Source organism: Phyllostomus discolor, chromosome 5 (assembly GCF_004126475.2).
Source record: "Phyllostomus discolor isolate MPI-MPIP mPhyDis1 chromosome 5, mPhyDis1.pri.v3, whole genome shotgun sequence".
NCBI classification, from domain to species: domain Eukaryota; kingdom Metazoa; phylum Chordata; class Mammalia; order Chiroptera; family Phyllostomidae; genus Phyllostomus; species Phyllostomus discolor.
In genome coordinates this window covers 149,128,896-149,145,021 of record NC_040907.2, presented here as the reverse complement: position 1 = coordinate 149,145,021, position 16,126 = coordinate 149,128,896, and the positions used below count along the sequence as shown (strand labels likewise).

The following is a 16,126-nucleotide window of genomic DNA, read 5'->3' as shown; positions in this document are numbered from 1 at the left end:
TTTACCAGTTCCTTCAGACCCCCATCTTCTTCAGTCACCCTTTTCCCTGTCATGCCATGCTCACTCAACCTCATTATTACCTTCTTTGCAACCCGACAGGTGCCCTCTCCTCCAAGTTGCAGTCCTTAGGCAGTTAGAGCAAGGGTAATGGGCCAGGTACAGAAGGTCACAGGGTGAATGTCCTGGGTGCCTAGCAATGGGCAAAATGGGGAGAACACCCCCCCCTACCCCCACAGGGTGATCCTTCCTCCCATAGTTTATTTCTGTCCTTGGTTTGGACACCTTGACCTTTTCTCCCTAGAGATAACATCTAGTTCAGCTGTATTTCAGCTCCAGGCCAGATGGGCAACAAAAACCAGGAGGGTGATAACCAGGACCAGCTGCACTGACTGATGACCCCCTGCCCTGGCACTGACCAATCAGTGGTGACCACAACCCTGAAAGGGCACACCTGGAAAAGCTGGTGAATAGTCTACTGAAATGCTCCCCTGGGACTTCCCCTTAAAAGCCCTTAGGACAGAAGACCCAGGGCCTGCTCCCACTGGGAACAAGCTGGGCCTTTTCCCTCCCCCTCTCCTTCCCCCCAAGGCATGCTACCTTTACCTTCCTCTCCCCTAGGCCCTAAGGACACTTTTTTTGCCTTGTACTTGTTTCCTGGCTCGTTCTTCTGCCACTCACTCCTTCTACCTCCATAAATTTCCAATAAACTGTTCTTATGTTTGAGTGTGGGCTCTTAATTCCTCTCTAGCGAGAACCCAAGTACTGAGGTTGCTGCATCAAGGTCCAGTCTGGCCCCACTAATACTGGGTTCTGTTCAAACTATTGCCAACACTGGTTACCTCTGGCAATTTTAGCTCACTCAAACAATTATGTTTTCTTCCCTGAGCTGTTTTCTGTCTGACTTTATTGGCATCTTCAGGCTTTCTACCATTCTAACTTTTAAAATACCCCATGAAAGTGATATATCTTTTCAGATGAAAACAGTCTCAAAGTTGAAAGGATTCTTAGAATTCAGCCACTCCAAGGTTCCCAGCCCTGACTGCACAGGATAATCCAGCTGGGATTTTTTCCAGCCTTTTCCAGAGCAATTGCATTATAATGTCTGGGGACAGGGCCCAGGCACTGGTCAGTTTTTAAAGCCCTGTAGGTGATTCTAATGTACAACCAAGCTTTCAAATGTCTTCCAAGTGTCCAATCCATGACTACAGAATTCTTATATATTTAACCTCCGCAACAAACTTTTCTAATGGGGCCAGAAGAGCATGTCCATGTAGTCAGGGCCATTGCCAAACATCTGTAATTACTTGGAAGCTCTTCTCTTGACCCAAGAGTTTGTTTCATTTTAACTTCCACTCATTGATCCCAGCTCTAAGCTATGAAGCAACACAGAGTATGTTTACTTCTTCAATATGAAATTGTTTTTCAAATTCTCAAAGATAGCCAGTATATAAATCCTATCCTCAAGTTTCCCTTTCTTGGGGCCAAATAACCCCAGTTCCATTACCATTTTTTACATATCACATTTGCCAGGTCTCATGCACCCTAATTCATGCACCATCCACTACATTCTCTCCAGGTTGTTAATGTCCCTCTCAAATCACACTCCTCTAAACTGAGGATAATACTACAGATACAGCAAAGTGATGACATCCTTGATTTGGAAACTTTAATTGAACAGCCTAACATGTCTATTTATTTCAGATACTCATATTGAGAATTGTGGTCCAGTAAAACCTAGAGATCTTTTTCACATACACTATGTCCCATTTAGGATTCTCACCCTGTATGTATCATTTAAATGTCAACCTTATGCTGCCAGCCCACATTTCCAGCTTGATGATATTTGATTCTTTTATCTAATACATTGCACACTCACTAAAAGCTATGTATTGTTGGCAAATTTGCTAAACATGCTTTCTATGCCTTCTTCCAAATCACTGGTAAAATGGGGAACAGATACAACCCTGTGGTATATTCCCCTGATAATCTATCTTCAAGGTGGATTTCAAACCATTCGTCAACATGACTTAGTCATGATTCGTACTAATACCAGTTCTCTTATTTGATTCTTATCCAGTCCGCACTTCTCCAACTCATCTTTAAGCATATCATAAAAGACTTCACTATACATCTCTTCATACTGAAGAACTAACAAGTAAAATGACAAAATATTTGTGATTTGCTTTAAAATATTCCAGAACCAACAATAAAAACATTTGGTAGAGGGGAGAATAATAGAAGAAACAAATATCTCAATATATTGCTAATTGTTGTAGATGGGTAGTGGGTATATAGAGGTTTGTCATACTATTCTTTGTTTTTGTTTGAAATTTTCTGTAAATAAAAAATTTTGTGAGCTTCTTGCTAAAATACAATGCACCGTTCCTATAAATTTGAAACACTGGCAAAATTTATTAACTCTAACACCTTCCTACACATCTTCCAACTTGGGGTAATTTCATATACCTTAATTTAGCAAATCCATGCCAGTTTCAAATGATGCTAACACATTTTCCATATTTATTTCAAGGTTTTTCCAAGAGTCAATTTCATATGGAGTTTCCTGAATCCCTTCTTTCCCATATTTTATGATTTAAGTGACTACTGAGAATTTAAAGAACATCATCTTTGTAAAATTCTTTATAGTCATTTAGAAAAGCTAGGGGCTCTTAATAATTTCCCACCTGTTTCAATGATGCATGTTCTTAATGATGCATGTTTTTCTTTGAATGATCAAGCTACATTTTTCTAAATTGAAGCAAAGTATAAGTTCAGAGGTTCCAATTCATTGTGCATCCCTTTTCCTGTTCATGTTCTAGCACTGAACCATAACCAAAATAACATCTTTTTTTGTTATCTTTAGCATTTTTTCCTGCATGTCTCATCTCCAAGTGTCTAAACATTCTTCTCAATTACTTGCCATTTTTTCTCTATTATACAAATCCTTAGGGAAAAAATTTTTAATTTATAAAAGTCATGATCATCATAGAAATTTTTAGAAAATAAATAAATATATAAAAGAAAATTAAATTCACCCACAATTTCTGAGCTTCTTATCAAAGTTCCTCTGGTGAAAGAAATATTTTAAATACCTTTCATTTTTTACCCATTGAGATTACTTATGATTACATAATCAAATTTCTCATTTAGTTGGTTATTTTATTTTTAGGTTCTTATCTTTTTAAAAAAATTTTTAAAGATTTTATTTATTTTTATAGACAGAGGGGAAGGGAGGGAGAAAGATAAGAAGAGAAACATCAATGTGTGGTTGCCTCTCACATGCCCCCTATTGGGGACCTGGCCCTCAACTCAGGCATGTGACCTGACTGGGAATCAACTGACAACCCTTTGGTTTGCAGGCCCACGCTCAATTCACTGAGCTGTACCAGCCCGGGCTAGACTCTTATCTTTTTTGAATCATATTCTTTAATAAATCTGACTATGAGATCTTATGAAAAGTATCACTTTTCTGATATATATATATATTTAAATCTACCTGCCTAAAAATTGACTCAGTGTGTCTGGTTGCCTTACGTTTTCCTTCTTCAGGATTATTGATGCCTAAGCAAACTACCTTCTTTTTTTTTTTTAAATATTTTATTTATTTATTTTTAGAGAGGGAAGGGAGGGAGATAGAGAGAGAGAGAGAGAGAGAGAGAGAGAGAGAGAGAGAGAGAGAGAAACATCAATGTGCGGTTGCTGGGGGTTATGGCCTGCAACCCAGGAATGTACCCTGGCTGGGAATCGAACCTGGGACACTTTGGTTCCCAGCCCGCGCTCAATCCACTGAGCTACGCCAGCCAGGGTGCAAACTACCTTCTTAACCACAACTTTCTTTTGAGTGAGAATTAAATCAAGGAAGAAGGGTACTAATATCTTTGTCTAATTTGCAAAAAGTATCTGCAAGGAAAATCAAACATTTTTCACATGTTCTATTTTTGGTAAATTCTATTTGCAATACCTATTTAGATAAAGTACAGTGTTTCATAATTTCATAAGTGAAAGGAGCTGGGGTGTGCGATAATGGACAAAAGTGTTGCCAGCATTTATTGTGACCTTCTTTATGCTAGGCACTTCACATAATTATTTTTTCATTTAACATTCTTAAAGGTCCTGTAAGTTAAGTAGTGTTTTAGTCTCTGTTTTACAGATAAGAAAAATGTACATGAGATGGGTTAAGCAACTTTCCCAAGACAAAGGTGGTAAGATATCTTCAAAATACTAATAATTTGCACATCAAGTGTGCAAAACCCTCCCTTAGTTGTAATATTCCATTGATAGTCTTATTTCGCTTCTTCCTGGCTTTGTAATTTGTAATAGAAATATTTCACTCAAAGCCTCCACTTCACTGGAGTAATTTATCTTATACAACAATGTCCTTTTTCACTCTCCTTCCTTTGTATTATGTGACCCAAAGCCCTGCATGGAGCTGCCAATCTTATGCTTCTGCATATTTATACAAACAATATCTTTAATATTTCCTCCCTCTCCTAAAACATCTATGTCTTTGAATAAGAAATAGACTTCACTGCCCTTGATTTATTAGAGGCCCATCCTTCTAAGCCTTTTGTGACATGTAGAGCTTCGTGTTTATGTAGAGTAGAAGCAGCGTATCAATTTCAATAGGTTAAACTTTGATTTGGAAAAAAATGAAGATGGTCAAAATAAAGCTTGAAGTACTTATAAACTGATCAAATGTCCCTAAAAGTTGTATCAGTGAATCACAGATTTGATTTCCTTTTTGCTCTCTCAGTTCTTTTCCTGGAAATTAATAGCTGATTATGCTTCACATTGGATGATGCAACTAAATAAAAAACCCAAAGCAAAACAAAAGCTACAGACAGGTTACTAGACCTAGGGTCTTGAGTAAGTCACATTCTCAGCCTTTGTTTCCTCAGCTGTAAAATGAGGATTAACAGTCATACCTCCTTGATAGTGTCATTGAGAGGATTAAATTAAATTGAAAAATGTACAAGAAGCTGCCATATGAACTATAAATTCAATGATTATGATGCTTATGATACTGATGATTATAGTTCATAAGGTCTGAACTTCACTTGTAACCAATGTATAAAATCAAGTATGCAAATGTGCAATACCCCAGTAACCAGAAGCTTTTTGAATACATTTGTAATTGGTATTAAAATTTTTTACATTGCAGATTTCCAGGGTTCCTCTTTTTCTCCTGATAAGAAACTCTAGAGTGGATGAAAAGATTCCTGTCACTGTCACCTTTGCCAGCTTTTGCTGCTGACAGTGGGTATTGGAGAACCCGAATCTAGGACTAAGCTTGATTGGTAGGTAATATCCTAAATTGACCTCTTCCCTGGGGAGCAACATTAGCCTCAAATTCTAGAATCAGTTTCACTTTCTCAGGCAAAGAAAGGGGATGCCTCAAGAAGGCAGGAGAAACTCACACCCTCTTCCTTCCCTGCTAATCCTGCCCCTTTCTCCAGGCTTGCCTTGCAGGTAGGTTCCTTTCAGGGCAATATGGAAGTCCTTGGCCTCCAAGTACCCTCTATCCTCCATTGCTCCTCCCTCTACTAATTTCCAATTTGAGGGAATTAAATAAGAAATACCTCTGATGGCCTTAGAAGTGAAAGCAAGTTGTGTGGTCCTTCACACCTTAGAGTGAATTGTTGAGATGGATTGTGTTCCCAAAACCTGGCTGTGACAAAGCTAAACAGAAAGAACAGGAGTTTGGAGGCAGTACAGGAAGGGAAGGGGCAAACCACCCCTTGGGATGGCTGGGCAGCAAAGGGCTTCAGGCAGCACCCAGGCACTGGGCAACGGGGAAGAAGGACCTAGAGTCAAAAGGCAGAAGAGAAGCTCAGAAATGAGGCCCTGGACAACATATCCACTGCACCAGCGCTCAGTAACAGGGTAGTTACTCACCCCGCCTCCTTCCCACCTCATCAGATGAAAACAGCAGCATTGCAGGACTCTAGACCAGGAAAACTGTCATCCTCACAATCACCCTCATCATCATCATCATCATCTGTTGTTCTCTTGCCAGCTGGGTACCAGGCACTGTGCTAAGCACTTGATATGCATTATTCATGAAACCCTCACAACACTGTAGCTATCATTAACCCATTTGCACTTGAGGAAACCAGGGATCAGAAAGTTGAGTAATATGCTCATGGTCACATAGAAAGTGCAGAGCTGGAACACAAGCCTGTCTGACTCTGGGGACTCTATTCTCTTAATGATTAAGAGGAACTGACACTCATTTTTAACTCTTCTCTCTTCTATCCCCCCTAACCCTCAACCTAGCCTCCATTCCACTTCCTTCAGCCAAGTGTGACCAGTTTACATAGCCATCTTCTGAGAAAAGTTGCCTCATAAATTGATAGGTTGGGTTTTGTGGCTGGCCTTCATGTCCTGTGACCTTATGATCTTGGCCACAATTATTCCAGCAACTGCTGCTTCAACCAAAGCCTGGGTTGGACTCACATCATCTCATTTAATACTCATTACAAAGGTGTAAACCAAGTACTAAACATTAATCCCATTGTAGGGTGGGAAAACTGACACTCAGAGAAGTTAAGTTACCTGACTGAGGCTGTACAGCTAGTAAGAGGCAGAACTAGGATCGGAAGGTTGGTTCATCCAAACACTTGAACATTCTGCTGTACCCCCTTTTGGGGGGAAGTCAAGGGACCCTCTTGCATGTAGTCTGTGACAACAGAGGAGAATTGTCCAGCCACTGCATCAGGAGATGCAGACAGAGTCCAGAGTCGGAGAGGAGCCGAGTATTTACAATGGAAGGGTGATCAGATGGATGTCCACAGCAGCTGTCCAGTCATGTGATCTGACATTAGGCCCTCACGAAAGGCCTCCCGCTCCAGCTGATACGCAGCAGTAGAGGCTGTTACCTGTGTTTCCTCACTTTTACATGTGGGCCTGGCAATCCTTATCACCGCAGGAAACTGAACCCAGTCATTGTTATCTGTGCCTCATATATAAACACTCCCTTAGGTTCAAACTCCCTTCAACACACCCCATTATGATCTTGTCCTGATGGAATGGACTGGTGAGAGCCTTGGAGCCTTACAGACCTTGATGTTTAAATCCTACTGCCAACCCCAGCCTCCAGCTTTACTTCCTCTTCCAACAAGTAACTTTCTCACTCCTTCTTTATTGTCTGCCAGACCCAGAGGAAGGAGCCCTGAGGCCTAGGGGTGCTTTCCAACAGAGTTGTGGGTGTGTACACCAAACATTCCCTGAGGGACCAGCAAGTCAGATGCAGCATGCATCTCAGCAGGCCATAGAAGTGTTGACCTCCGGAACTTCTACGTTCCAGGTCTGGACCAAGGTCTTAGGGTAACTAGGAACAAAGCCAGAACCTTTTTCCAGACCTGCAGTTAGCCCCAATCTCTAAACAAGATATCAGAGCTCATAGGAGTCCCCACATCTTTGAAGTTGACCAGAGCGAAGAGCTGCTGGTGAGTCTGCTGGAAATGCTAGCAGCAAGCCACAAAGACATTTTCGGTGCTCCCATGAAGCCTGTGTATTCTGAGGCTGGGCTATTCCAAGAAAGATCCAGGGATATAGAGAGCAGGTTTCCTGGCTTCGGTGTCTCTTCCCTTTGACACCTTCTATCTTATGGCTAATTTGGCAAATGGTCAAAGGGCTAGCCCAACCTTTACTAAAACAACAACAAAAAAGCTGAACAAGAAAAATCACTTAGTTATGTAAAGCATCCCACCATATTATTTCCTTAGGAAGTCAGGATATAGTGATCAAAAACAGACAAAAAGAAAACATTTGACTAGGAACCTATATTTTTACATAGATTTTCTCTCTCTTTCCACCCTTCTTTGCAGAGCCTCCTGTTGTTCTACTACTTAGTCACCAAACTGTGTTATCCCCAAGTTTGTTCCTCCTTTCTGTAATCAGTAATATCTAGAAGCTGAGTTCCCAAGGCAACCACAAATATTTGTTATTCTTTCTGCCATGTGACTTTTTTCTAAAATAAGCTCAGATATTTTTTCCTGCCATCAAAATGCCAGTAAGAATATAAATGGATATTGGTTTTTCATGCATACCTGTGAAATAGAGAAAGTATAACACTACTTGAGCAAAATTTCTAGGAATTTCATGAAAGTCTTAAAATAAAAGATAATATAAAAATTGGGGTGTTAGATTATTATATCTTTAAAATAAAACAAGCAAAGGAGGGCTTTTGGAAAATGAATGAAAACAAGCTGATACACATAGGCTCACATGCACCCTAACAGTAGAATCTATTTTTGTTTTGTTTTGTTTTGTTTTAGAAAAGGAGTAGCAAAGAGAAGAGTACACATCTGCTCTGAGGTCAAGATTTAGCCTTTTTCCTTTGAAATGCCCCCTGATATGCCAGCCAAAGACCCCCAGAGACCTCCATTTGAAGTTGACAATACTTGAAACCAATTAGCAAACAAGATTTACTTTCTGTTCTCATGTGACTGTGGGGTGGATGACCTTTCAGCAATCCTGGATAAAGTCTCCATTTAAGGCTCCAACACAGTAATGACTCCACCACACAAATCATTGCAAATTAGGGAGCTTCCAAATTACATGGAGGCTAGCACATGGCTGAATCACAATAGCGGTAGTGCTGCTCATAGAACTTTGCATTTTGATAATCTCAACAATAGTTAGTTTGCAAACACATTTATGTCCACTCTCCTTTTTGAGACTCAGAGAAACTGCTTAGGACAACAGAGGCTACATACACACAAATGCTCACACACATACATAATCCCATTTTGCAGGTAAGTGAAAACTGAGACTAAAGAGCAAGGGAACTTGCCCAACCTGTTTGTGGCCTGGTATGTAATTCAACCAAGGCTTCCACTTCTGACCCCATGTCTTTCTATCCTAGACACCCCACCATCCCCTCTATCATCCAAGAATCCTGAAACGAATAAGATTTGTGATACAGAAAACTGGGAGTTTAAAAAGCAGTCTTAGAGCTTTCAGACAATCAATTCAGAAATAGATAAAATAATGGCAAGACTGGCAAAAAAAAACCCAAAACAAAACAGGAAGAACTGAGACAAACTAATGCAAGATAGAGTCACTAAGGGAACAGAAAATATTCTCTCTCTTCCTCCTTCACATCCTTCCTGCTCATGACTGGACTTTCCAAATGGCCTGTTCCTACACATATTCAATAGTCTTTAAAATATTTTAACTGATTTTTTCTTCCAACTGTTGTATTAGTACAAGTCACATTCATGTCACTATCTCCTTTGACACATGTTCCTTATTTGACATGTTCCCTGAATATTTCCCCATTCTGGACATACTCACCCACCTAGTTTGTCAAAATCTCACTTCCAATGTAATGCAGGAAGAAAATGTACCACCCATAAGGTGATTTCCAGTTTTTCATTCAACAAATCGACTAAAAAGTAAATAAATGAATATGTGCTGAATCATGAGGGAACTTTTTGGGGTGATGAAAATGCTCTATATGTTGATTTGTCAACAGGGTTGTTTTAGGGGTAAATGACATTGTGAAAGCCTAGTACTTAGCGCAGGGCTTGGCATAACGTAAGTCCTTTATGGATCCCTGCAAACCAGTGCCTTTATAGCACTATCTCTACAGTATTGTCTTCAGTTCAGAGCAGTATGTTTTGATAGAGACACTAACAAACTAGAGGGTGGAAGGTCTAAAGAAGAGAAGGAAGCTTCTATTCACAGAATTTCCTTCAGCAGCTTGTTTTTTTGTTTTGTTTTGATTTGTTTTGTTTTTTTTTTTAACTCCTGTCTAGATTGTCCTGCCCTGGGATGAAGCCATATAGAATCTGTCTCCTGAAGGTATCAACCTTAACCTAATTTCTCAGGTGTTATTAGGAAAACATCTTCATCCTTAGTGGGAGGAGTGTTGGGGACCCCGCCCTGCTGGTCTCAGAAGCTGTAACCCCCCCATGACTTAGGCTGAGGTGAAAGACCTGCCGGACCAGGAGCCACTACGGAGACAAAACGTATTCCCCTGCCATGACTGCTGGCTCTGGTTCTAATGCCTGGCCTCCTAGGCTTGATCAGTTAGCCAATGACGGGTAAGATTTCCCACAGAGGGAATCATCTAAAATGGGCATGATCACAAGGAGGCCTCAGGGAAGAGATTTGGGGCTGTGGAAATGAAGGGGTGATGGACATCAACCCCTGCCCCCTTGGCTTTGTCAAAGGCCTGAGTCCTTGGTTCTTAGATGTGAGAAATCCAAGTCTCCTGCTGCCTTTTGTCTCCCTCTGCCCAACTCAAGCCTCTGGAAATAGCAGAGGGGTGCAGCCCAGACCAGAGATGGTGGACCCCAGGGGTAATCAGGCCTGGGACATAGAATATGCAAGGTCCTGTGAGACCTGTTTCCTGGAGATGATTAGATTAGAATTTGAAGGCACAGACAGGAAACCAAAAGCCCTTTGAGCCCTATAGTTCTTCCAAATGATAAAACTCCAAAATGCCCAAAATCACAGCTGGAGGTTCTGTCAACATCTTTGAAAGTCACCTATTTCTTTTGATCTTTTCTGCCAGACTGTGAATCCATAAACTAAGTCTGTATTCTTAATAAAAACCTGCTTGGGAATGGAAACAGGGCGCTCCCCACTAGAGAGTGGCCGCTCTGTCCCTACTTCCCCACAGGACCTGGTTGTCTCTGTGTATGTTTTTCTCATGTTTCAACAAGCCATCCGCAGCGTTCCACAATCACTGCAGGCCGGTGAGCACGTTTCAGGAGAGCATCAGAAAACCCATGATTGCTCCCATGCCTGGGAGCAAGTATCCTGGAAGGAATTTAACCCACTGTTTAGGAGAATCTGGGCAAACCTCCTTAGCTAAATCTACCCCAGAGTGTGTGACAGTCCGCCCAGCTACCCAGGTCCTGGTTCTCATTTCATTTCCACCCTAGCACTAGAGCCTGGCTGCAAATGTTGACCAAATAGGTAGGGGGCTGACTCCCTCTACTGGTTTCAGTCCACTCCTTTCATGTAGGATCTGGTCTGTTTCCAGTGTGTTTCCAGTGTCTTCCGGGTGCTCATAGGACAAACCTCCCTGTCCAATGACTTGGCCAGAGAGCAAGAATATATTCCCCAGATGCTCCGGCAGCTGGAACCCACACCCCAGATCAAAGCCCTTGAATACAGCCATGGCCTGGATCAAATATGAGTTTATTCCTCTCCTTTGGCCACGATGATCTACCCAGGGTAACTTCCTTTTACTCTCTCCCATCTGCAAAGAGCTTCAGGCACATTTCATGTCTACAGATGTTCCATTTAGAACATTGACAGTGAGAAAGGGAAAAAATTACAAAGAGCAGATATATGAGCTCACAAAACAAAACAATCTATTGAGGATTTAGTGTAGGAGTAAATAGGTCTAATAACTTTAATAGACTTAAAAATTTTAGCAATCATTGCTGTCTTACAATTTCATTCATTCATTCATTCAGTACTCATTCATATATTCATGCCTGCACTGATCTGAATCACAGATTGCCTGGAATGTGCCTGGTACTGGATATGTAAATATGAATAAGACCTAACCCTTGCTCTTAAAGAACCATAAAAATTAGTATTCAAAATGTCAATGTCATCACCTTGGCTAAGCAAGTGGAAATTTTTATGTCTGGTATGCTCTGTTAAAGAAAAGAGAAAGATGCAGCACACCTCAGTACATTATATGTATGCACTGTTCTGTGCCGTTTTATGTGAGGGACTTGAGCACGCTCAGATTTCATATCTACGGTGGGGAGGGAGTGGCGTGGTCCTGGAACCAATCCCTCACAGATATCAAGGGACAAGTTACCTTGTGAGGGATTTTTGACTTTGTGAGGGATTTTTGGTTTTGTGAGAGGGCAAGGGGGTCAGTGCCTCTAAGCCCAGTGTTATTCAAGAGTCAATTGTATAAGATAATTACATTCAACAGTATCAGCTTAATTAGCACAAAATGTAATGTGTGAGCTTCACTTCTATAAGTCTTGACTCTGGCATTTCTAGATCTTCACACCTTTGGCCTCCTAGTTATATGGCATTAGGCCTTACTCCCTCACCTCCAAAATGGGAAGAACGGTAGTTCATATCTCAAATGAGGTAATGTGTACAAAAAACTCATTATGGTGCCTGGAAAACCCTTGTTTAATTGCATTTCCCTTTTCAAGTATGCATATGTTTTTATTTATGCACATTTCATTAACAAGATCTTTTTATCTTTCAATATCACCTTAACATCTCCATTTGGGGTTGCTAAGGTCAACTGCAAGTGGTCCTGAGAGGAGATTAAACGAAGCAGTGAACAGCAAAGACAATGTGCTTATAACCCTAATTAAAAAGGCAGTGAACAGAAGTAAGCAGCCCACAGTCCTAGAAATTAAAATTTGTGAGAAACTTATCAAAACTACCACCAATTATGAAAGATGTTAGAGCACATGAAACTTCCCAGGTTAAAAGTAAACTAATCACAAGACACATTAATAAAATGACAGCATCCCCTTCAAGGCTGTCTTCAAAGCATATCTGGTCTCTGTATTAAGTTATAGACACCACACTTAGTGAGACCTTAACAGTGAGGAGCTCATTCTAAGCATTCCAAAATGTTCAATAAGTAGGGCTTGACAAAAGAGTGAAATACAGAGCTTAGTCCTCTTCAGGCTAGGGGATGGCAGATATGGAAGAGTCGTGACAATGTCCTTTCAAACATCTGAGGAATTATCTTGTGGGGACTTAGATCTGGTTCATCTCTATGGCCCAGAAGGCAGAACTAGTAGTGCTGATGGCAGAGGGAAGATGCAGGGAAGCAGAAATAATTCAATTAAACATTAAAAAGATCAGATCTTTTTAACAGAGCTGTTTAAGATAGTAAGACAATTGGCTCTGGGGGTTAGGGGAGGTAAAGTATAGGAGGGTAAGAAGAGACTTTATGGAGTGAATCCAACTTGGTCAAGAAGCTGGACTATGGATTTGGCTGGTCCATGATAACTTCTTCAGTCTTTTGTAGTAAAAAAATAAAATAAAACAATAATATACTCTCTAAAACCCATTAACTATAAAATGAGGAAAATAATAATATTGACCTGTCAGAATTGTGTGAAGATCAGAGAATGTGAAAAAGTCTTTAACATGAAAGACAGAAATGAAAACAACACTGAAACATAGAAAACAGTAAAGAAAACCTCAATTACTATTCTCAGAAAGATGAGAGTATATTGCATCTGAGACTAAGAGAGTCTACAATTCTATTTAAAGAAAACATCAGAAAATAAAAACAAGTGTCTAGAAATTTAAACTATAATATCTGAAATAAATTTTAACATATGAGTTGAAAGGTAAAGCTGAAGAAATATCCTAGAAGGCAGAGCCAACTGTCAGGGAGTGTGGAGAGAAAACAAAATAAATTAAAATTTTAATATAAGAGGGACAACATTTGACTAATAGCCCTTCCAGAAAGAGAGGACAGAAAACCGGGGTAAAGGGAATTATCAAAGAAACCACATGAGAAAATTTCCCCAAACTGAAAGATCTGTCGCCAGATGCAAGGAACAGAATACTCAACAAAACAGATGAAAATAAACATGAACCAAAGTACATCACCATACATTTTTAGTAAGTAACAGATAAAGAAAAAAATTCTTAAATGCTTCCTGGAAACAGTATGGCGGGAAAGACGAGTGACAAAAAAAATAATTGGGACTAAGCATAGCATTGGACTTTCAAATTCTAGAAGACACAAAGGCCTGCTCATTTTTCCTCTAGTGCACCTGATCTCAGGAAGTTACTGGAGGATGTGTTCCACCCAAATGAGGTAGTGAACCTAGAAAGAGGAAGAGATGTTATGTAAACTGAGAACCAACACAGAAGAAAGACCAAGGGAAGCCCAGGAAGACGACCCACCGTGCAGCAGACCGGGAACGCAGCCAGGACAGGACAAGAAATTTAGAGAGGAGTTTTAAAAAAGAATAGAGAGATGAGAAGAGGGATGAAAAAGAAAAGATTACTGATTATGTAAGAAATTACACTGAATGATTTGCAAAAAAAAGAATTACTGATAGAGACATGGAAAACTAAGCAGAGAAAGAAATGAGGCCTTATTAATAATGCCAGTAAAAATAAAAAGTCACGCTGGAAAGGAAATCTAAGGCACAAACAATACTTACCAAGACATGCTAAGGTAAACAAACACTGGGTATTGATTTAACTAACAATTGTGATCTCACTATATAGGGATGGTGTGGAGAGGGCAACCCCTGGGGGAATGTTAAAAAGTACTCAGCTGTGACAATATGAAAGGAACAAGTAACATCTAAATTAGCAATGTAAGCACAAATACCAGAAGAAATCCTAAAAAGATTAAAAGTGGCTACTCTGGAGAATAAGACTTAAGCATAGACATAAGGCAGAAAGTGATGGGATAGGCAAAGGCAGTTCTTTGTTATGATTTATGAAACTCGACTTTTAATTACAGGGTGGGGCAAAAGTAGGTTTATGGTTGTTTGTATAGAAAATACAATAATTAATAAATAATAATACAATAAACTGTTTCACGTACTCACAACTGTAAACCTACTTTTGCCCCACCCTGTATATGCATGTATCACATTGGTAAATGATAATATTGATCTTTTTAAAAAAGAAATATTCCACTATGATTATCAAGGTCTGTTCTCCTTTGGGACTGTTATTTAATGCAACATTAAATGGAATAAAAATAGTCTCTTCAACAAATGGTGTTGGGAGAACTGGACAGCCACATGCAAAAAAATGAAACTTGAGCACCAACTTACACCATATACAAAAATAAATTCAAGGTGGATAAAAGACTTAAATATAAAACGTGACACCATTAAAGTCCTAGAGGAGAACGTAGGTAGGAAAATCTCAGATATTTCACGCAGAAACTATTTTACTAACTTGTCCCCTAGAGCAAGGGAATAAAGGAAAGAATAAACAAATGGGACTTCATCAAAATTAAAAGCTTCTGCACAGCTAAAGAAAACTGTATCAAAATTAAAAGAGAACCAACTGTATGGGAAAACATATTTGCCAATGATATCTCAGACAAGGGTTTAATCTCCAAAATATATAAAGAACTTACAAGACTGCACTCTAAGAAGACAAGGAATCCAATTAAAAAGTGGGCAAAGGACTTGAACAGACACTTCTCCAAGGAGGACATACAGAAAATCCAAAGACACATGAAACGATGTTCAATATCGCTAGCTATCAGAGAGATGCAAATTAAAACCACAATGAGATACCACTTCACACCAGACAGAATGGCCATCATAAACAAAGCAACAAACAATAAGTGCTGGAGAGGTTGTGGAGAAAAGGGGTCCCTAGTGCACTGTTGGTGGGACTGCAGACTGGTACAACCACTATGGAAAGCAGTATGGAACTTCCTCAGAAAACTAAAAATGGATCTGCCTTTTGACCCTGCAATTCCACTGCTGGGACTCTATCCTAAGAATACTAAAACACCAATTCAAAAGAACCTATGCATCCCAATGTTCATAGCAGCACAATTTATAATAGCTAGATGCTGGAAGCAACCAAGATGTCCATCAGTAAATGAATGGATCAAAAAACTATGGTACATTTACACAATGGAATACTATGCAGCAGAAAGAAAGAAGGAGCTCCTACCCTTTGCAACAGTGTGGATGGAACTAGAAAACATTATGCTTAGCAAAACAAGCCAGGCAGTGAAAGACAAATACCATATGATCTCACTTTTAACAGGAACCTAAATAACAAAACAAAGAAACAAGCAAAATATAACCAAAGACACTGAAATAGAGGCCAGGCTGACAGTGCCCACAGAAGAGAGTAGAGGGAATTTCAGGGGACAGTGGGAAGGGTTCACGGGAACAAACTTAAAGGACACATGGTCATAAACTAAAGGGAGGGTGGCAATGGGAGGGAAGTGGGGAGGGTTGGGAGGGGGGCTGGATTGGAAGTAAAAAGGAGAAAACTGTATTTGAACAATGATTAAAATAAAATTAAAAAAAAAGAAAAGGGGCCTTTAAAAGGCAGCCACCAACCAGCTGGGCAAATGGGGCACATTCCTTCCCAACTCGAGACTTCAGTGTTTCTGTCACTCATATACTACTGTAATTTGGAGAGAAATTTGGGAATTCTACTT

At 40.0% G+C, this 16,126-nt stretch overlaps 1 protein-coding gene across 3 annotated transcripts in view; it reads right to left on the bottom strand.

Moving 5' to 3' along the window:
- The window catches only part of ENTPD1 (ectonucleoside triphosphate diphosphohydrolase 1), a 103,108-nt gene that overhangs the window by 70,743 nt on the left and 16,239 nt on the right, over positions 1-16,126 (bottom strand). The window contains exon 1 of one of the 3 annotated variants that reach the window (XM_036027069.1): positions 5,896-5,998. The exons of the other annotated variants lie outside the window; for them this stretch is intronic. Within the exon in view, the coding sequence (XP_035882962.1) occupies positions 5,896-5,935 (40 nt within the window). The 5' untranslated portion in view covers positions 5,936-5,998. Of the gene's footprint in view, positions 1-5,895; positions 5,999-16,126 lie in introns of those variants that run through there. 3 annotated transcript variants of the gene reach the window in all.